This window comes from Arachis stenosperma, chromosome 9 (assembly GCF_014773155.1).
Source record: "Arachis stenosperma cultivar V10309 chromosome 9, arast.V10309.gnm1.PFL2, whole genome shotgun sequence".
NCBI lineage: Eukaryota > Viridiplantae > Streptophyta > Magnoliopsida > Fabales > Fabaceae > Arachis > Arachis stenosperma.
In genome coordinates, this window is record NC_080385.1 from 161,924,946 (window position 1) to 161,947,429 (window position 22,484).

Below are 22,484 nucleotides of genomic sequence, written 5' to 3' on the forward strand. Positions count from 1 at the left end.
ATGTGGATCTTTTAGATATTTTATGATCATAGTAGACGCATATTTGAGATGGTCACATGTGTGTTTATTATCTTCTCGCAACTTGGCATTTGCGATATTATTTGTTCAAATTATTCGATTAAAAGCACAGCTTCCAAAAAATTCAATCAAAGCAATTCGTCTTGATAATGCTGGTGAATTTACTTCCCAAGCCTTTGATGCTTATTGTATCACTAACGGAATAAGCGTTGAACATTCAGTAGCTCATGTTCACACACAAAATGGGTTAACAGAATCACTTATTAAACGCTTCCAATTAATTGTTAGATCCTTACTTATGAGAACAAATCTCCCAACCTCTGCTTGGGGCATGTAATTTTACATGCTGCAGCACTTATTCGTTAGAGGCCAACAAGTTATCATCAATTTTTTCCTATGCAATTAGCTTTTGGCTAGCACCCAAATGTTTTCCATTTAAGAATATTCAGATGTACGATATATGTTCCTATTGCACTACCTTTTCACACCAAAATGAGACCTAAAAGAAAATTGGGTATATATGTTGGATATGATTCTCCCTCTATAGTGAGGTATCTTGATATACAAACTGAAGATGTATTTGAAGCTTGATTTACAGATTGTCATTTTGATGAATCAAAATTTACATTAGGGGGAGAGAATAAGCTTCTTGAAAAGGATCTTAATTGAAATGCATAATCCTTAATTCATTTAGATCATTGATAAGGAGAATGTGAACTGGAAGTTCAAAAGATTATACATTTGTAAAGAATAATAAATGAATTGCCTGATTCATTTTCTGATACGAAAAGGATAACTAAATCCTATATACCAGCTGAAAATGTTCTAATTCGAATTGATGTTACAGTCGGACAAATGACCACCGAAACAAATTCACATCAGAAGGGTGGTAGGTCTGTCGGTTCCAAAGACAAAAATTCTCGAAAAAGAAAAGAGGTAAATACTATTTCTATTGAAAAAGATAAAGACATAGTAAAGACACCTGCAGTTGTCCAAAATTCTGATATAATTTTGACATCAGAAGACGTTCAGATATCTGAAAATTGTGAAAATGACGGGATCTCGATAAATTATGTCTTTATAGGAGAAAAAATGGGACTGTAATGAGACAATTATCAATGAAATATTTGCATATAATGTAGCATTAAAATCATGAATGAAAGTAAGGATCTTGAACCAAGAACAGTCGAAGAATGTCGACAAATGAGTGATTGGCCAAAATGGGAAGAAGCTATGAAGACTGAGTTAGACTCACTTGCAAAACGTGAAGTTTTTGGACATGTAGTCTGTACACCATAAGATGTAAAATCTATTAGATACATTTGGGTATTTGTGAGAAAACAAAATGAGAAAAATGAAGTTGTACGTCCCAAAGCTCGACTTGTGGCAAAAGATTTTTCACAAAGGTCCGGTATAGATTATGAAGAAACATATTCCCCTATAGTGGATACAATAACATTGCGTTATTTGGTTAATTTATCCGTATACCAGAAACTACATATGCATCTTATGAATGTGGTAACAACCTATTTATACGAATCATTAGATCGTGATATCTATATGAAAGCCCTTGAAGGATGAAGATATCTAAACCGTATAATGAATATTCGAAGAGGTTATACTTAGTCAAATTGTAAAGATCTTTATATGGTCTAAAACAATCTGGATAAATGTGGTATAATTGTCTTACTGAATATCTGGCCAAAAACGGATTCAACAATAATGATATCTACCCATGTATTTTCATAAAGAAATATGCATTTAAATTCATTATAATTGCTGTGTACGTTGATGATTTAAATATCATTGGAACCTCTAAAGAGATTCTAACAATTATAAAAGCTCTAAAAGGAGAGTTTGAGATGAAAGATTTTGGAAAGACAAAATTTTGTCTCGGCCTGCATATCGAGCATACAAAAGATGTGATCTTTATTCATCAAACAAGATACACAGAAAAGATCTTGAAAAGATTTTATATGGATAAGTCACATCTATTAAGTACCCTAATGATCGTAAGGTCTTTGGATATGGAAAATGATCAATTCTGTTCTAAAGAAAAAAATGAGGATATCCTTGGTCCTGAAATACCATATCTTAGTGCCATTGGAGTGCTAATATATCTTGCTAATAATACACGACCTGACATATCATTTGAGGTGAATTTACTAGTAAGGTATAGTTCCTCTCCAAACAGAAGACATTTGAATGGAATTAAATTTCGATATCTTTGTGGAACAGTTAATATGGATATGTTCTATTCATATGAATCCAAGTCACAGTTAGTTGGTTATGCATATACATGATACTTGTTTGATCCACACAAAAAAAGATCTCAAACCGGATACTTATTTAGATATGGTGGTAAAACTATATAATGAAGGTCCACGAAACAGATGACTGCAGCAACATCCTCTAATCATGCTGAAATACTAGCGATACATGAAGCTAGTCGCGAGTGTTTTTTGTTCAAGAGTTTAATCCAATATATTCTATCATCATGTGGACTGACTGATAGAAAAATAGCTCTAACTGTTCTGTTTGAAGATAATACAACATGCATTCTCAACTTAAGAGTGGATACATCAAAGGTGATAGAACAAAGCATACTTCTCCCAAATTCTTCTTCACTAATGACCTTCAAAATCAAGGAACAATTGATATCCAACAGATCCGCTCAAGAGATAATCTCGCAGATTTATTTATAAAGTCACTTCCAAAATCCTCCTTTGAAAGATTGGTACATCAGATGGAGATGCACTGATTTCAAGATATAAAATAATGTCGGCAAGATGGGGGAAACTGTATTATTTTTTTCTTGGTTAGGTTTTTCTCTCTATTGGGTTTTTCTTGACAAGGTTTTTAACGAGGTAGTCTCCATCACAAAAGATATTGTACTCTTTTTTCTTTACTAAAGCTTCTTTTCATTGGATTTTTCTTTAATAAGATTTTAAAGAGGCATAATCCTAAATAAACATCCAAAAAGAGTAATCTGATAAAAACAAATACATGGATGCCCATTTATAACTTAAACAGTTAAATTTGCTTCTGCAGAATAAATACAAAAACTAAAAAAAGATACTCAATTCAATAAAGCGTAAATTATAGTATCATAACCATTTCTTTATCCATATTCACAAATTTTATTTATTCCTATTCATGAAAATGAAGGCATCTTACATATCCGGATAGAAAACATGGTCGAGACAATAAACACAACACTAAAAATATAAAAACACTTCTCTCTTTCTCTTTTTATATATTTATGTTACAACATATATAATATTAATATATAAATTATTTTTATTATAATGTAATAATAATATTGGTGAATACTAATACTAAAAGTTTTTATTTACACTTTGTTATTTTATTTTTATTATTTTTTATTTATTTATTTATTTTACAACCATGTTTACATATATGCATTGTTGGAGATATTTTTTTTACGATTTTTTTTTCTTCATTACACAGTATTCACAAAATGTTTATGAGATAAGGTTAAACCGACATGAAGAGCATTGGACAACTGAAAAAAGAAAATGTTGTTTACGGTGCTAATTTTTAGTATGGTTTATTGCCATTTGAATTGTATATAAGTTGACTTTTTAATCCAATTCAATATGATTTAAACAATTATGATTGTAGTGTATCAATTTTATTTTATTCCGACCAGTAAATAATTGTTTCTGTTCTTGATATTTAGGTAAAATTTAAAATTATTTTAAATAGTTTTATTTAAGTTTTAATGTTTTAAAATTAATTTAATATTGTTTTACTGTTAAGGATCTGTTAATAGAATTGATGGTGAAATAAAATTAAGACGATTTTAAAATATTAGAGACTTAAATAGGACGAAATAAATTTTAATTTTATCTTTCAATAATATCAATATTTTAAGATACATAGTTATTCAGTTATTTTTTAATAACATCTAAGTAAATTACACTTAATCACATTACTTTCATTCTAAATAAATTTGTTTTCTTATAATTTTACTCTTAAAAATTTTTACTCATAATAAAATATTTGTAAAATGACTAGAATCACATTACTTTATTGTATATATATTATTTTTTTTCACAAGTTTATGTACTAATCATTCTACAAATATTTTATGATGAGTAAAAATATTTAAGAGTAAAATTATAAAAAAATATATTTATTTAGAATAAAGTAATATGATTAAGAGTAATATGTACCGTAAAAAATTGATATTATTGAAGAATAAAATTAAAATTTATTTTTATGTATCGTTTTTGTCTCTAACGTTTTTGTTTTATTTAAGTCCCTAATATTTCGTTCAAAGTTGTCTCAATTTTGTCCCGTTGTCAATTCTGTTAACAAATTTCTAACAGCAGGACAACATTAAATCAATTTTAAAACATTAGAAACTTAAATAGGACGATTTAAACATTATGAACAACCTTAAAACTAATCTCAAACGTTTGAAATAAAAAGCGATACTTTAATATTTATTTTTAAATCAAATTTAATTTTCGTACTTTAAAGTTTAAATTGTATCTCGTTGTCCAAGTAAATAAATAACTAGGGTTGCATTCATTTATAGATATAAAATATTAAAATATAAAATTATATTTGATAAATAAAATATAAATAAAAATATAAAAATATTAATAAATGATATAATTTATTTTTTATTTTTTATATTAATTTTTTATAATTTTTATTTTTATTATTATGTTTTTTTTAAATAAAAGGAAAATAAATTAACTTTTTAAAAGTTATTTTAATTTATTATTAAATAAAATATAAAATATTAAATTTGGTGTCTTTTATCTTATTCTGTATTTTTAAAAATAAATACAACCTAATAGATACATAATAACAATAGATAAGAATATTGATAAAGATGAAAAGAAAAGTATTTACAAAAGGGAAAAAAAAGTGAATAAAGTTTTGGATAAGTACATAGATGCGGGGAAAATGAACTTCTTATACGTATAAAATTATTAACTAAACTAAATCAAATTAAATAAGAGAGTCTTTAAAACAGTACCTAAAATGTTTAATCAAATAACAAATCTAGCTAGGTAAGAAGTAATTTTCTTTCCGTCTTTATCAATATTCTTATTAATTATTTATTAGGCTGTGTTTATTTTTAAAAATATAGATAAGACGAAGATATAAAATTTAATATTTTTTATATTTTATTTGATAATAAAATATAATAATAAAAATATAATTATTAAAAATTAATAAAAATAATAAAAAATAAAAAATAAATTGTATTTTTTGTTAATGTTTTTGTATTTTTTCTGTTAGAATTGACACAAAATATACTAATTTAGTATTTATTGATACAATATTTCTGTCTATATCTTATCTGTCAAACACAATTTTATGTCTGTGTGTTTCTATCTCAGTGTCTTTCATGTAAACAAACGCAATCTTACATACTACTACTTAAAGGTGTTCAAAACCGATCCAATACGAACAAAACCGATCAATTGAACTAAAAAAACCAAAAATAAAAAAAAGACAACCAAAATAACTGAAAATAAAGTGTTTTGCAATTTTTTCTGTGGTTCAATTCGACTTTCAATTCTAGAAGAAAAAACCCTAATCAAACAGAACCGAATCAGTTTAGTAATCAAACCCTAAATTTAATCTCCCTAAATGACCTAACCCTAATGACCTCTGCCTCCTCAGTACTCACTCCTCTTCAACGTCGGAAAAAGTTGTTTTCCTCTCTCATAGTCACAATTCCTTGTCATCCTTCTTCTGTTTCGTGCCTCTGCAATTGTTGCCGCTGGACAACAACAATCCTGACTCGCGTCCCGTGGCCCTGTCCTCTTCCTCTCCCTTCTTCGTAGCGCCGCTCTCTATCCGTCGGCTTCCCCGGCACGGCTCTACGCAGCATGCCGTTGTCCTCTCCCAGTAGCATGCCATCGTCCTCTACAGCTCCATGCAAGTCACATTAACACGCCGTCATTTTTGTAGCGTCTCTCTTATCATCATCCTCCCTGTATTCTACTATTCTGTCTGTATCAGCAACTCACCAAGAATGGAGCTTGAGTCAGGTCAATTCTTCTATTTTTGATTTAGCCTTTTGCTCTTTTTTTGTTTCTTAATCTTTTTCCGTTCTTCTATTGATTTTTTACTTCTTAATTTATTGTTCTGTTTTCTTTTAATTTTTGCTTGTTGCTGCTATTATTATTTGTTTTTGTTTTTGAATTTGTTAATTGTTATTGGTTTTAATTCATTAATTGTTAATTGTTATTATTGTTGCTACTGCTAATTGTTATTATTGTTGTTGCTAATTGATTTTAATTTGAATTTGTTAATATTTTAATTTGAAAAGTGGAGACTCCAAATATGATTTTGGTGGTATTTGTGTGATTTTAGTGAATTAGTGGTTTGATGAGTTTGATAATAAATAGTCGCTGTTATTGTGAAAATTTTTATGGGTGAAATAATTCTAAATATGTTTTTGGAACTTTCGAATATGATATAAAGAGTACAATAAACAAGTCTACTTACATATTGGTCTGATGGCTATTGCTATTTGTTGCTTTTAACTTATTATTTATTTCGTGATTTATTGTTATTCTATTTTTGGTTTTGATTTACTATTATGTTGATATTTAATGTTGTATCTGTAATATTTTTGTAATTTAATTATAATATAAATGATAATATTGGTAAAATTAAAGGTGAAATTAGTGGACATGTAATGCTCCTCCAAACAAATTTGTAAGTATAAGATAATCAACAAATTAATTGATTGAATCATTTTTTCATTAATTTATTTTTTTATAAATATTATTTATTATGATTGTACTTTGTTTTATATGTTTTATAGAAGTTGCACCCACTTCTAATCTTAAAGTATAACTGGATTTTTTTTTAATATTGTATCATTATGATGAGCTATGTCCTCATATTTTTTTATTGGTATTATATTATTATTATTGTTGTTGCCTTTTGATTTCAGGTTGATTTATTTAAAGGTATTTCACTATTTTGCTAGAGAGAAGAGAAGTAGAGAACACTAAAATGTGGCTATCTTTTGTTAAAATTTTATTTTTATTTTTTATGTATTGACTACTTAAACTTTTAATGAATTTTATTGTCATTGTAATTTTTTTATTGTTGAATTTCATTGTGTCAAGACTTTTATTAGTTATTAATTTATTGTATTATATGATTTTAATATTATGATTTTATGAAATAATATGATAAATTTTTATTTGAATTAAATAAAAAAATTAAACCAACTAAACCAAATTAAACCGATTTTAATTAGTTTAATTTGGTTTGAATGATTTCGATAAAAAAAATCAAATCAAATTGAACCGTAATTTTAATAAATGATCATATAACTTTTTTCTATATAACTAAACTAAATTACACCGCAAATACCTCTACTGTCATGTATTTTTTTCCTTACAAGTTTATCCTATAAGGTAAAAGTTAACTAACATATATCTTAAAAATATAAATTAAAATTACTAATAATAAAATTTTTTAAATAATTTATTCTAATAAATATATAATAAATACATTAGAAATTTAAATTTTGTATTGTTTTAAATTTTTTTGGAACAATAATCTTATCTAAATCCTAACTCATAATTTAAAGTTTATTATTTTTCAGTGGTTAATGTAGCACCATTTATGATTTAGGGAATCAGGGTTAATTAATTACTGCTACGCGGAATTGAAGAACTCAAGAAAGCGATGAAATCTTGAAAGATACAAAAGCATGGTGGCCCTAAGTTGCAAAATAGTAATCGTTGATTTAAAATAGTAATCGTTGATGTATTATTGTATTAGATTTAAAATTTAATATTTAGAATTAAAAATTTAAAAGATATTAATAAATTTATATGTTTTATAAATTTTTAGTAAAAATATTTGTTTTTTTTGTTTTGATTTTTTATCTATTAAGTACAAGATAAATTAAATATTAATGTAATTTGTTTAATATTTTAGTTTATATCAACTTTTAATTTTCTGTGTCAATATTCAATAGATCAAGACCAATTTTTTTTTTAAAAAATAAAAATTATTTTTATCAAAACAAAAATTTAAATTAAAACAAAAATATAGTGATTAGAAATTTTAATTTATTCTTTTAATTATCTGATATTTAAATGAATAAAACTTTAGTATATATATTATTTTCAAAATATAAAAAAAATTAAAATTGTCCTTATTTATAACAATTAAAATAGTAATTAAAAAAAAGCTAACACTTTCCATTATTTTTCAAATCTAAAATTTAATTAAAAAGCCAATTTAAAATCTAACCTTTCACATTTGATGACGCGTATAGAGCACAGTAGACAAACATTACCCCCAAAATCTAGGGCACACGCGACAGAGAAAGTAACAGCAAACAATTTAACATTTTCTTTCTTTTCAATTTTTTAATTTTTATTTTATGAAGCAATTAATATTTTGATTGGGTCAAAAAATTAAAAGTAAAATAATAATATAAATTTTAAATTTTGAAAACTCTGATATTTTGGGGCTTTGAAAGCAAGGAAATAAGGGGTGGGCCCCAGCAACAATTTTTTCTTCTTGTGCTTTCTTATTCCTTCTTCATAATCTCATTTACATTTTACACAGTGTCAGTTTTTTCCTTCTTCTTCTTGTTGTTATTATTCTTTTTATTTTCTTCTTTCTTTTCTGTGTTCATTCATTGAACCTCTTTCAACAATTCTTCTATTCTTCGGAAATCGCCTTTCTGATGCTTACCCATTTTAGTTTCCTCCGAAAAGTTTCGAACTTTTTATAGTTGGGTTGGTTTTGTGCAACTCTTCGTACACCGAATTCTTTGCTTATTTGAGAAAACAGTGGACTTTTTTTTTCCCTTTCTTGAAGAGGGTTTTTACCCGTTTTGCTTGGAGCTGAGATTGATTTGGGGTCACATCCATGTATTTGTTCTTGGTTTTGCTTTGACGGTAAGGTCTACATTTCTTGTCAATTTTTCTTCTTTTTGTAAATTTCAAGTTATGGTTTATTGTTTTAAACCTTTATTGGAGCTGAAAATGGCACTTTTCTGGATGAATCTTGGTCTAAGATGGAAAGATGTTGAAGGTCTTATTTGATTTTCTACCTGGAAAACTGAAGACTTGATTGAGTGCTTCATCTGATTTTTGTGGATCAGTCTTGTGCGGGTTTATCAATTTATTTTTTCTTTCTTTGTTAATGTATAATTTCTGGAATTTCTTTCCCCTCTTCGTTCAGCTCTGATCCATGTCAAGAGCTGTTGAGAGTGTTTGCTGTTTCATAGTTCTAATTCAAAATCACTGATTCTGAATTCTGGGGTTTTTGTTATGTTGCCTGCATGACAGAATGGGCATCTGAAGTCACTTTTCCACTTTGGTTTTGGCCTCTTTGTTACATAATACTTGAATCTGCAGTTGTAGCACTTGGTCTAATATTTGATTTAGTCCTGTTATTTGTACTCATTCTTTTGATCTTGTATCTCTTGTTGGATTTTTGTTTGGAGATTGACAACCCCCAAAAAATTACCCATTGGTGGAGACTAAGTTTTCTGTTCCCCTAGCTTTGTTTGATTCAACTTGATGCAGATTTGTTCTGTATCTTTTCTATATCTGTTGCATCAATCTACTAAATAATACCAAATAAAAGCCTTTTCATTTTGTTTGGAGCTCCTCTTGATTGAATGTTTCTTTTGTGTTTGGTCTATGAAAGGTATCATATTATATTTCTTGTATCCCCTTCTCTCGTTGTAAAATTGTTGTTAAACCTTGAAAAAGCATAGCACAGGTAGCACTTGTTATTTTTGTATTCTATGAAAGAATTAGCATGATAAAGCAATTGTTTGATTCTGTTATTATTCTTGACTAATGAGCATCTGTGTTTTACTATTTCATTCTTTATACGAAACTCTTATGCCGACATTTTAATAGATAGTATTTGATAAGTATTAAATTACTCAGAAGGGAATCAAACTGGAATTGAACTTAGGACATTTTAATGAAATAGGAATAGATATTACTGCACTGAATTTTATTGGTTCTTCAATACTAAGACATAGTTTATTTCTTGTGTCAGAGCAGGAATCAAGCTTTTCGCTTTATAACGTCTCGGGATCAGTGTTATATTGAATGTGTAGTATGTGCCATTATTGTGGTGCTGGTTTGATGGGATCAAATGTTGATGAGAAGAAACAGGATCATGAGAGTAGTTTGAAGTTGAATAGTAAAGTTCCCACAAAGCCTTGTAAGTTTTGTGGGGAGAAGCTAGAGCGCGAAAATATGAAATTGAATGGTACAAGTCCTTTTGCGACTCCACACATTAGTCCAACTTCATCCTTGTCAAGTAGTGGTAGCTGTGTCTCCACCTGCAGTAAATTTCTATGCTGCTGTCTTTATTTTTTTGAATCTCGATGTTGTTACTATTATATTTCCAAGAGATATTTGTGTAACCCAGTCTTTCTTCAATATGTGATCTTTCAGGTGATTTTTCTGTTGATGTGAACTCATTCGACAGGTATAAAAGTGCACACAGTGGTGTGAGTATAATGCTTAACTTAACTATTCTCAAATACTTATTTTGTTTTTTCTATTAGGATGAGTCGAGAAGAAAGTACAGTAGGCAGTGCTAGAGAAGATCTTCATAAGTTGAATGGAGAATTGCAAAAAGGGATGGAAAACAATTCCCAAGAAAGCAGTAATGACAATGAGGGTTACATAGTGAGAAATGTGGAGATTGAGCAAGGCCGTAACTGTCAAGAACCAAAACTTGATGGTTCTGAAAACCCTGACACATCCTCTGCTGAAGAGATCGAATATTCTCTTCCTAATGACTTGGATATCCAAACCTGGGAACCACCTGAGCCAGAAAATCCAGAGGATGATATGGACAACAGTGTGACTTATAATGATGAAGATGAAGACGAGGATAACTGGGGTGATCCTACTACCTCTATATTTAGTTCCAAGGATGAAGTAAGTGGATGCAATAGGTTCAAAGAGGAAAAACAGAGAGCAATGGAAGAAGTAATGAATGGAAAATTCAAGGCACTTGTGGGCCAGCTTCTTAAATCTGTTGGAGTTCCCTCTTCTGATGAAGGTGATAAGAGTTGGGTGGACATAGTAACATCTTTATCCTGGGAAGCTGCTGCTTTTTTGAAGGCTGATGCTATTGGAATTAATACAATGGATCCTGATGGATATGTCAAAGTAAAATGCATTGCAGCTGGTTCCCGCAGCCAAAGGTAAAAATAATTCTCAAGTCATTCTTCGTAATTTTTTCCCCTTTCGCTTTATTATATATTGTGACTCTGTTTGAATTTTTAGCTAAGAATAAAATTAGAATGCATATTATTGTTCTCTATATAAAGTATTGACCCCCTCCCACAGAAAATAGTCTAGCTCTCATAGTATAATTGGCAGATGGCACTGTCTTTGTCTACAATGAATAAAGATTTTATGGATCCATGTTATGTAATTTAAGAATCTTCTTTTCTTTTTAATGACTTCTTTTCTGAACCCATAGCAGTGGTTCTTCTGCAATAAACAAACATTTCAATGCTAAATGAGCATAATATTTAGTAGAAAATCTTAGAGAAAATGTTTTGGAATTGCAGTCAGCTCGTGAGAGGTTCCGTCTTCAAGAAACATGCTGCTCACAAGCACATGCCAACTAAATACAAACATCCAAGGTTGTTACTGATTAGTGGCATGCTTGGTCATAGTGGACTGTCCTCATTTGATTCCATGCACCAGGTAACTTAAATTAGATTACTTAAACACAGAGCGAGGATTATGTGCTTTTTCTCTAGGCTCTAGCTGATCATTTACTTGCTTAACAGGAGAAAGACTATCTGAAGTCCAAGATGGATCTTATAGAAATGTGCCATCCAAATGTTATATTAGTTGAGAAGACAGTTTCTCGAGATATACAAGAGTCAATTTTGGCAAAGGGGATGACGCTAGTTCTTGATATGAAGCTTCATCGCCTGGAAAGGGTTGCACGTTGTACTGGCTCACCAATTCTAACATGTGATAATTTGAATGGTCAAAAGCTGAAACACTGTGACTTTATTTACTTTGAGAAGTTTGTTGAGGAACATGCTGGTACAGTTGAAGGAGGAAAGCGGCCAACCAAGACTTTGATGTTCATTGAGGGCTGTCCTACACGTTTGGGATGCACGGTATGCCTATGCTCATAACTCGGAACCTTCGTTTCTTTTATTTATTTTCTCTTATCTACAAGACTAATGAGGTAATTTCCTCATTCTTCTATGACCCTGCAAAATTGTATTATTGTTTTCGGCTTAGTAGTCAGTTAAAAATGAGTTATCACTTGTTCTGAAGCTGCTCCTGTGGGATTTTTTTCTTTTTCTTTGGCCTTTGCATTTGTCAGTGTCAGATGTCAAGGTCTCTTTTTGGGCTGTGCAGTTCTATTTTTGACAGTTTTTGTTATTGATTTCTTCTTTCCTAACATTGCAGATTTTGTTGAAAGGAGCACCTAGTGATGAACTGAAAAGGGTCAAATGCATTGTGCGGTGTGCTGTTGTCATGGCATATCACTTAATCCTTGAAACCTCCTTTCTTGTTGATCAGAAAGCAATGTTTTCTACCATTCCTTCTTTGAATGAAGCAGGAATCTTGCCAATCAATCAACAATCCCTTGATTCTGCATCAGTTGATACAAGCATTCCATTTGTTGAGTATTCTGCTGAAAATGGAATAATTAGTACTGATGTTCCAATTTCCAATGGACTTCATGAAAAAATTGCAAATAGTTCCGTACAACAAGAGTTTTTCCCATTTTCTAGTGAACCATATAATCCAGCCGTCTTTTCTGGGTTCTCAGCCATTTCATCTTCTCTGAAGAAAGTTATGGGGGATAGTTTTCAGTTTACATCTTCTGCTCCTTATCAGTCTCTCTCAGAATATTTTGGCTTCAATGGAAGGAAACCTGATGATCAGGTAAGCATATCAATTTCTGGTTTAGACTCTCCAGAGGCAGATGGCAGTACCAAGACCGAAGCAAATAGCAATTCTGATGATGAGAAGTTACTTAATGGTGGACAATCCCTGTCCTCTGCCGCATACTTAAACTCCAATGGAGACAAAATTAAAGATGGTGATATTGATGGAAATAAAATCCAAAATAAAGATGAAATCAATGCAATGCTGGATTCACAGAGTATTTTGGTCTTGATGTCTAGCCGGAATGCCTTAAGAGGGACTGTCTGCCAGCAAAGTCATTTTTCTCATATCATGTTCTACAAGAATTTTGATGTTCCCCTTGGAAAGTTTCTGAAGGATAACCTACTTAATCAGGTTTCAATTGCTTTGTTGTCCTTATTCCTTTTCTTTATCTATTTGAGTATAATATACCATACTATTCTAAGTGTTATCATTAATGCACCTTTGCTGTCAGCAAGTATGTTGGCATTGAAGTTCGGAAACTATAATTTGATACACAGTACATGCAACCCCCCCCCCCCCCCCCCCCCACCCCAAAAAAAAAAAAAAACGTGCGCGTGTACATGCGCACACTTATGCATGTATATATAGGTTTTTAATTTTTGATTGCCCTTCTGCTGACTCTATTCTCTGCAAGATGAGTTTCGACAAAGCTTATGTTCGAACTTCTAACTGTTTTTGTTACATGTGCAGACAAGACTTTGTGACACCTGTCAAGAATTACCAGAAGCTCACTTGTATTATTATGCTCATCACAATAAACAACTTACAATACAAGTTAAACGATTGCCTGAGGCAAGGTTCTTGCCTGGGGAGGAAGAAGGGAAGCTTTGGATGTGGAGCCGTTGTGGAAAATGCAAGGCCCGCTTCACAAAGCGAGTGTTGATATCTGCCACCGCACGTAGTCTATCATTTGGAAAGTTTTTGGAGCTTAGCCTTTCTCACTATTCTACTTCTAGCGGAAAATTGAGCTGTGGCCATTCTCTTGACAGGGATTTTCTCTACTTCTTTGGGTATGATCATCCTACTCAACTTACACTTTGATGTATTCAATCTTGCTTTTGAATGCAAATCCATCAACTTCTAAAACTTATCTCCATAGGCCTTGCTGTGCATAAGTTTTACACTTCGCATGTATTTTTTGGAGGTCTCATTGCCCTTTCCTATCATGCAGATTAGGTCATATGGTTGCAATGTTCAGATATTCTTCTGTCATGACTTATAATGTTGCCATGCCACCTCAAAAGCTAGAGTTAAGTGGTTCAATAAAACAAGAGAGGCTTTCGAAGGAGATTGAGAATGTATGTTCACTATCTGGCTATTTTCATGTGAATGATTCTTTGATTTTTATCACATGTTGTAGATTTACTTAGGGATTTCTATTTTCCTAATTTTCATTGCTTTCATGCATTAAAGGTGTACATGAAAGGCATATCACTCTTTACGGAAGTTGCACACCTTTTGAAGACAATAAGTTCTAATGGATCAACGTTGAATCTTGGAGGATCAATGAGAGAGTTCACTGAGGTTGAGATGATGTTAAAGCGAGAGCAAGAAGAGTTTGAGGTTAGCTTTATTTTAATATGAACATGCTTTTGAAATTCGCTAGCTCTAAATATCTCTTCTAGGCCAGAACCTATTAATTTTGGTTCATATGTATATGTATGTTAAGTGTTCAATTTTATACACGCTAGCTCACTGAAAATGTTTCTCTTCTAGAGACATAACATCATTAGACTTAACCAAGATGTTGATACATTTAATGAAAGTGACAATTTTTTATAGATGAAGAACTGCATATATTTAAGGTTCTATATTGTTATTGCTAAAGTGCTGATTAGAAGCTTAAATGCCACTGAAAATGTTCTTTACATTGTGAATATTGCCTTGCATAGCTTTATTTTTGAAAGGGGGAGAATAGAGAAAGAGAAAAAGAGAAGAAAGAGAAGGGGGGGGGGGGGGGGGGACCTATATATATATAATGAATGCTTGGCTCTGTGATTCGTATGAATCCTGATGTCTTCTTCCTATGTCTTGTGTCATGATAACAGGTAAATATCAAGAATGCTGTTGCTAAGAAGGGGGATCTAGATCGGGCTGCGTACAAACTTCTCTGTCTAAACCGATTGATGTGGGATCTTTTTATTGAAGCCTATGTTTGGGATCGACGACTGAACTCACTTCTCTCTCCTGATCATCTAAAAACTGAGTCTGATGTCTCTGAGAAAGTTATGCAAGAATGTGGGTCTACGGAAGGTGGCAATATAAATGGGATGCGAGACACATCTGTGGAAGTGAATGAAATCCCTATAAAGGAAATTCCGATAAGTGGACCTCTTCTAGAATGCAATGAACAGGATGATCTATCTAATGCATCTGATGTCCCACTAAATGTGTCGATGCCAATTATTAGTGATTTTAGGTCAGAGAGACCCGCTGACCGAAAGTTGAAATTGAATGTAGATGTTCCCACTCGGTTCCCTTTATCAGATAGCAGTCTCTATGAAACAGACTCTGCTATGTCAAATCATCTCCAAGTGCATGAAAATTCTCCAGCTTCCACAGATAATACACAAATTAGTCATCCAGCTGCTGATACGAGGATATCAAACAAGGATGATTCACAGCATTCACCTGTTCCCATCTTGCCGGATTCAAATGAATGGTTCTGGAGGCCATTTGCCGACATTCGGCAGATCGGCATCAGGGACTTCCAGAAAAGATTCTTGCCAAGATTTGAACCAGTAAGCAGCTCTATCATAGAAAATTTACCAACAGCAAATCAACTAATCGCTGATGAAGGCACAAGGTTGCACATCCCCCTTAGGACAGATAATTTTATTGTATCTGACTATGAGGGTGAACCCTCAAGTATAATTGCTTGTGCTCTGGCCTTTCTGAAAGATCCATCGGTGGTGACAGAAGTTGATGATGGGGATGATGGTTTGCCTAGTTCATTCCATGGAGCCTTACCCTCTCCACAGACGTTTTCAAGAAGTTCTTCAGATGCAGATTCTGTGCACTCTGCAGGAAGCACTTCTTCGGAAGAGTCAAGAACTTCTCATGCTCCAGAAAACCATAGTATAGAGATCGCAATGGGATATGCAAAATCACTAGGGAGGGAAAAATATTCAGTGATCTGTCATTACGTTAACCAGTTCCGTGAACTTAGGAGTAGATGTTGTCTATCTGAGCTTGATTATATTGCTTCTTTAAGCCGCTGTAGGAATTGGGATGCTAAAGGTGGGAAAAGCAAATCCTTTTTCGCGAAGACACTTGATGACAGGTTCATCATAAAGGAAATCAAGAAGACAGAGCTTGATTCATTTTTGGGTTTTTCTTCTGTGTATTTCAAATACATGAGGGAGTCATTTGAGTCTGGGAGCCAAACATGTCTCGCAAAGGTCATGGGGATATATCAGGTTAGTGTACTGATCTGTGCAAGTGTGCAACATTCACACTGTGACCAACTTTTCCACTTGTGTTGTTTCATGGAACGTTTTCCCTTTCAATCTATGTGCAGGTTACTAAAAGAAACGTAAAAACTGGAAAAGAAGTTAAGCATGACCTCATGGTGATGGAAAATCTTACCTACAATTGCAATATTACTCGCCAGTATGATCTTAAAGGTGCTCTTTATGCCCGGTTCAATACTGCTACTGATGGTGCTGGAGATGTTCTTTTGGATCAGAACTTTGTGAATGACATGAACTCTTCTCCACTGTATGTCAGTCATAAAGCCAAGCGTTTTCTTCAAAGGGCTGTTTGGAATGACACAACTTTTCTCAATGTAAGCCCTGCACTAAAATCATTTGAATCTTCGAGCTTATATATCACGCATGTTGTGACCCTTATGCTTATGTGTTAGTTAAATCCGATTGTGTTTTGGATTTCTTTTTCCTGGCTTCTTGCTTATAAAGGTCTTTATGTGCTCAATACGCAGTCTGTCAACGTGATGGATTATTCCTTACTAGTTGGAGTGGATTCCCAGAAGCGCGTGCTTGTTTGTGGCATCATCGATTATCTCAGGCAGTATACCTGGGACAAGCATCTCGAGACATGGATGAAATCCTCGCTCGTTGTGCCGAAGAATGTGTTGCCAACCGTAATATCTCCAAGGGAATACAAGAAGAGGTTCAGAAAATTCATGTCTACCCATTTTTTGAGTGTTCCAGATCATTGGTGTTCTCAGAAATTACCAAGTCCTTGCAAACTTTGTGGCTCTGGAGAAGATGATCCTCCCCAACAAGGGTGAAAAATGTTTTTTTTTTTTAATTTTTTTTTCTACCCCAAAATCTTTTGATTCAATTTCTCAAGAATTCATATACAAGTTGAGAGTTTATGTGTTTTTTTAATGCCAGTAGCTGTATATAGGAAGCCAAATATTGTTCATATAAACTTAGCCCTGATATTCAACATTTTTTAGAGAATTTCTAGGGATTATGTTATCATGATATGGGTCCATCATGCTCAGCATGAGATAAGAGTATATTTTTGTAAAGCCTAAGGAAAAATGTAAAGGTTTACTTTGAGTCAATGAAAAAAGTGCAGTTGCCAGCATGCTTCATATCCGGTTTTAATTATCAACTTATTATATTACTATTTCTTCAATTATCAACTTGTTACCTTGACAGGGTAATAATGTTAATAACATAACTTTCATTGAATCAGCTAGAATCATCTATGACTACTTGATGGATAAAATTTAGGTCTATGTGAAAGTGAAATGCTTCCTATGATGCTTGTGGGACAGAGTTACTTTTTTTTTGTTTTGGTCATGAACAGAGGGTTACTTATATGAACATGGGAAAGCATTAACGTTGCCCAAGTTGAAAGCAAATTCTGATCCAAGTTTCTGTTGAAGGAAAAACATATTCCCACAGGAATTTCCATTCCAAAGGAAAGCATAAACAAAAGGGGGTCCATGCCTGAATATATACATGTTACAAATGTATATGACTCACATTCTTGATGTCCCAAACATCTTCCAGAGCCCGGTTTTAGTGGAGATGAACAACTCAACCAGCCAAGACATGATTGTTCACTATGAAAACAGTGAGGATGATTATTATTATGATCTTGATGATGATTATGAAACTGATGAATCTCACTATTTCTATGTTATCAATGCAATACTAAGTGGAACTGCTAGGTTGAATGTTCTCTTGCCCACAGCCACCATCCTTGCCTTCAGCATTTTCGCACCTATCCTGACAGACGACGGTGAATGTGGCACGCTGAACCGCTGGTTGACAGCAATCTTCCTGGCTATCTTGGCAGTGTCTTGCATCTTCTTCACATGCACTGACAGCTTTAGAACAGCCACCGGGCGGTTGTACTATGGGGTGGCAACATTTAGAGGGATCTGGACTTTCAATGGAGGCAGAAAGAAGCCGTGTGTGCCATCGGATTACAGACTAAGATGGGGTGATCTTTTCCATGCATCACTATCCCTAGTCTCTTTTCTTGCCTTTGCAGGATTACACTTTGATGTTGTTAAGTGTTACTATCCGGGACTGCCTAGAAAGGTGACCAACACTGTTCCTCTTGTGGTTGGTTTTGTAGTGAGTGTCTTATTTGTTGTGTTTCCTTCAAAGAGAAGAGGAATTGGTTATCCTTTCTTGCTGCAAAGGGATTCCTTGTACTCTAGACGTTGAAATTCATACACCTATAGAGATTTGTCATTTGTTCCTCTTGGAAGACATTCCACAAATTATCAAACAGTTTTACTAAGAGATAACCTTGTTGGGTCGTATGGCAAGGGTCAATGGTCAACACTTTTACATTATAGTCATAAGGGTCAAATATATCATTACATTTTAATATTATCAAGTCAAAAAGGCTAATCAAATTCTCCATTATCACATTTCAACAATATAGAGTAAGTAGAATTAAATATATTATGATCCTTGAAGTGAGGATTTCACTTTGAAGTGTAAAATAAATAGAGAATTTCAACCTCGAGCAATTCATGAGTAAGGATTAGAAGACAATGAAGTACAAAAAATAATGAAACACCAAGTAACACTACCCATGGATAATGACAGCTATTTTCTCCTATAAGATTCACATTGGTAACCAAAGACAACAACCAACCTCCTGTTTCTTGCTCTTGAAATTTCAATGGAGCAAACAATAGAACCTCTAATATACTCATCTCTGTTCCCTTGAGGGGAAAAAATAAAAAGAAAAGAAGAAGAAAAGAATTACTTAAATTCAAGTACATTGACACCTACGTGGAACAAGAACACCAAGAGGTTTTCTTTTTTCCCGAATTATAGCTTCCTTAATTATGGGAAGCTTTTCATGAACTTTCTTCCAGATATGATTCACTGCACCATCCAAAGGTATTGGTCCAATGCCACCTGGATGACCATTATCATAGACAAAAATGGGTTGTACCTGAGCCATGTTTTGGCGAAACCTGTCTTTCTGTTGTTTTGAAAAGCTTTTGAGATGATTGACTAACCAGCTTGGTTTCAGCGCATCGGCAACCGCCACGAAAACTGAAAATTCTGTATAATCCACCGTGCCTTCAAATGGGAGTTCAATGTTGTCGCTGACAATAACAGGTATACAAAGACTTTGAATGGCATCAAATAGTCGGCACGAAGTGGGTGTATCCCCAGCTGGATGCAAGCAAAATTCGGATGATCTCATTCCCCTAATTGATTGCTCTCGCCCAGTGGCATTCGGGAAGCCTTCCTCTATTATAACACCAGGCTCATTAACCAATAGATCCCATAACTTCTCTCTAACTAAGCCACCCTGCAAACAGAATAATATGTAAATCAGATAAGCATGGAACCATGGAACAGACACAAATGTATTAGCATGATTGGAGAATCAAACATATGCATCTGCTAGAGTTTAGGCCTACACAGTCTTCATCCTCATCCACGGAAACTTTTTATTAATATTTTAAGACCTTTTTGTGTCATGATTGATGATAACTCACTAGGTCAAGTGCAACTAAACAAACAGAACTACAATCACTAAACAAATTTGATCACTTATAAAAACAGAGTAGTAAGATAATCAAATTATGAATTGTGGAAGATGCTAGAATGCGCAAAACACAATAAATGAAGCACGGTTAGACCAGAAAGGAAATATTACAGACCCGGTGCCTATGTTTTGCTCCTTTGAAATACAAAAGGCTATGGCGCTCCTGGTTTTCTGACAGCTGCAACCTCGGAAGTAGATGTGTGTACGGCACAATAACATCTTTAATTACAGAAACTTGGGTGTGTTGAATCATTTCAGACGAGCTACAATTAGATGACTTCGAGTCAAGTCTGTACCAACCACCAAAGTCCACCACAAGGAGAATAGCTGGGGCGATTTCATCCTTAACATGCCACATTGCAACTGGGTCTGCCAAAGAATGCTTCAGTTTTAACATAACCTGACAATTCAAAGACTAAATCATAAGCTGGTAACAGCACACACTGGAACTTTCTCCTCTCCTATTGTCACCAACACCATCACATAATAAATTTTCAGAACACAACAAGTATCAAAAGCAAATAGATAGAAGTCTGTACCTCTATCTAAACACACTAAGTACATTAGATTAGCATCTAGATTACTACACAAAAAAAAAAAGACACCTGATTCCAGGCTTCCACTAAAGCCACACTGCAAATTAACCAAACACCTAGAACCTTCTTTCCTTAAAGCTCTGTTCTTAGCTACTCCACACTCATCACATGCAACAAGTTCCTAAATCTTATACTTCAACGTAACAATTGCATTGCAAACACACAAAACCAAACTTTAAAAAATGGACAAAAACAAGGAAAATTTTATACCGGTGAGCACAAACACGTGATCTCTTCCACCAGAACGCTTCCAAGCTTCGGTTTTTTTAAGAAAATCCAAGACTTCCCTCTGCCTCCGATAATCCTCATTGGCAACGTCCTTCTTCCTGAACAACCCTTTAGCAATCCCAAGTTGCATCTCAGCGCTGATGGTGGCAAAGAAGGGGACGAAGATGACGTCGGCATCACGTGCGTCAAAAACGCGTCTTGCGAAGGACCCGGATCGATTCTCATAGGGCGTCATGAGATCCCCCATGATCCAGTACTCGGCACTGTACTGCTTGATCAGTGGGTTCTCAGGGTACGGTGGGAAGTCTAGGGTTTTGGCGCGAAGCTGTTTCGATCGGATTTCGCGATCCGCGTCGCTGCCGAGTCGGGAATCGGAGCTGAGGGACCAATAATTGTTGAGGAGGCCGTAGTTGAGGGATCTGGGGAGGTCAGCGACCATGACATTGATGAATGAAGTGGTGGATGGAAGAGAGAGAGTGCGCTGTGAAGTGGCGGTGAGAGTGGTGGAGGGGGAGGAGGAGGTGAGGAAGAGAAGGATGGAGAGAAGGGAGAGGAGTGTGAAGACAAGGAAGAGTTTTGAAGCAGAGGATATGGAGCTGCCATGGTTGTTCTTCAGAACCAGAGGCATTGCTTTCTGTTGTTTTCTTCTGTCAGTACTCAGTAGTGTGATTCTGTTTCTCTCATCACTCATCAATGTTTTCCCATTTTTATGAATGCTTATAATAAACGAATAATCACTACTTTAGTTCGTTAATCAATCCAAAATTCGAAATATAGCACTTCACCGGTTGGTTTTGATCATTAAATATGCCACTTTAACACACTAACATGTAGAGGAAATCTATCATTCATATACATCTTTGTTTTAACTTTTAACCAACTTGATTGAGTTAAGTCACTAATCTGTTTAATTAAGTTTTGGAGTAATTTTATTTTGTATTTGTAACAATTAATTTCGTTTAATAAATCTTAATTTACAATATATAAATTGAGAAATATTATAAAAAAACAAAAAATATACTTATTTTTTAGCTAATTTTTTTTAAATAGACAAATATAATGTGTTATTTATTAGTGTGAATAAATTGAGTATTTTTTTGTTAATGTTAAAATAAGAAATTTAAAGTTCAGATTTTATAATAAAATTTTTCGATTATACAAATTTGATCCTTATATTTGTAATTTAAAAAAATAAAAATATATATATATAAATCTGACTCTCGTTTTTTTTTTTTTAAATCTAACCTTTTCATTTTTTTACTTCTCTTCCACAATTTTGTGATACACCTTTCATCTCCATAATACAACAAAAACACACTTTTTTTTCCAATATTAAAAATAAAAAGGGTTATCTTTTCACACATCGAGGTAACTTAATTTTGGGTCTTGTTTTTCTCATGCAGATGGGATTTTTTTTTTTCATTTTTTAAGATGGATATCTGATATTGGTTCTTCTCTGCTTCTCATATTTGGTCAGATTAGCTAGATAGCATGTGGAGAAGAATGTGCAGCCAGCTATGCATCCACAAGAAAAAAAAAATGGATTAAAAAAAATGCATGATATCATAGAAAAACTCTTGAACACCTGACTCACTAAACAATGATGTCAGCTATGTCAAAGAAACATGATTCCATGGAATGTAATCAGATCATGAATGACTTTTCCTCCCTATTTATGTAAATGGTATTATGGTAT

At 33.1% G+C, this 22,484-nt stretch overlaps 3 protein-coding genes across 5 annotated transcripts; 2 read left to right on the forward strand and 1 right to left on the reverse strand.

The window, feature by feature from the left end:
- The first annotated feature begins 8,623 nt into the window (after positions 1–8,623).
- LOC130950676 (putative 1-phosphatidylinositol-3-phosphate 5-kinase FAB1D) lies at positions 8,624–17,523 on the forward strand. Of its 3 annotated transcripts, none has more exons than XM_057879234.1 (13): positions 8,624–8,948; positions 10,069–10,362; positions 10,473–10,506; positions 10,586–11,233; positions 11,606–11,744; positions 11,831–12,172; positions 12,471–13,310; positions 13,650–13,969; positions 14,131–14,257; positions 14,373–14,522; positions 15,008–16,378; positions 16,480–16,746; positions 16,900–17,523. In XM_057879234.1, exons 2-13 carry the CDS (start codon positions 10,122–10,124, stop codon positions 17,209–17,211), a joined length of 4,791 nt encoding a protein of 1,596 aa, XP_057735217.1. In that variant the 5' UTR covers positions 8,624–8,948; positions 10,069–10,121; the 3' UTR covers positions 17,212–17,523. The 3 variants fall into 3 exon arrangements, with proteins under 3 accessions (XP_057735217.1, XP_057735216.1, XP_057735218.1); XM_057879233.1 differs by having other exon boundaries at positions 10,074–10,362; XM_057879235.1 differs by having other exon boundaries at positions 10,074–10,284.
- A 234-nt stretch (positions 17,524–17,757) lies between these two features.
- On the forward strand, positions 17,758–18,784 carry LOC130950677 (protein DMP2-like). The gene has a single exon (XM_057879236.1). The coding sequence runs from the start codon at positions 17,897–17,899 to the stop codon at positions 18,611–18,613; it is 717 nt and encodes a 238-aa protein (XP_057735219.1). The 5' UTR covers positions 17,758–17,896; the 3' UTR covers positions 18,614–18,784.
- Positions 18,785–18,859: 75 nt separating this feature from the next.
- LOC130948073 (probable arabinosyltransferase ARAD1) lies at positions 18,860–21,529 on the reverse strand. Its single transcript, XM_057876777.1, has 3 exons — positions 20,771–21,529; positions 20,080–20,333; positions 18,860–19,724 (listed from the first exon to the last, which is right to left on the reverse strand). Exons 1-3 carry the CDS (start codon positions 21,477–21,479, stop codon positions 19,173–19,175), a joined length of 1,515 nt encoding a protein of 504 aa, XP_057732760.1. The 5' UTR covers positions 21,480–21,529; the 3' UTR covers positions 18,860–19,172.
- Between the last annotated feature and the right edge of the window lie 955 nt (positions 21,530–22,484).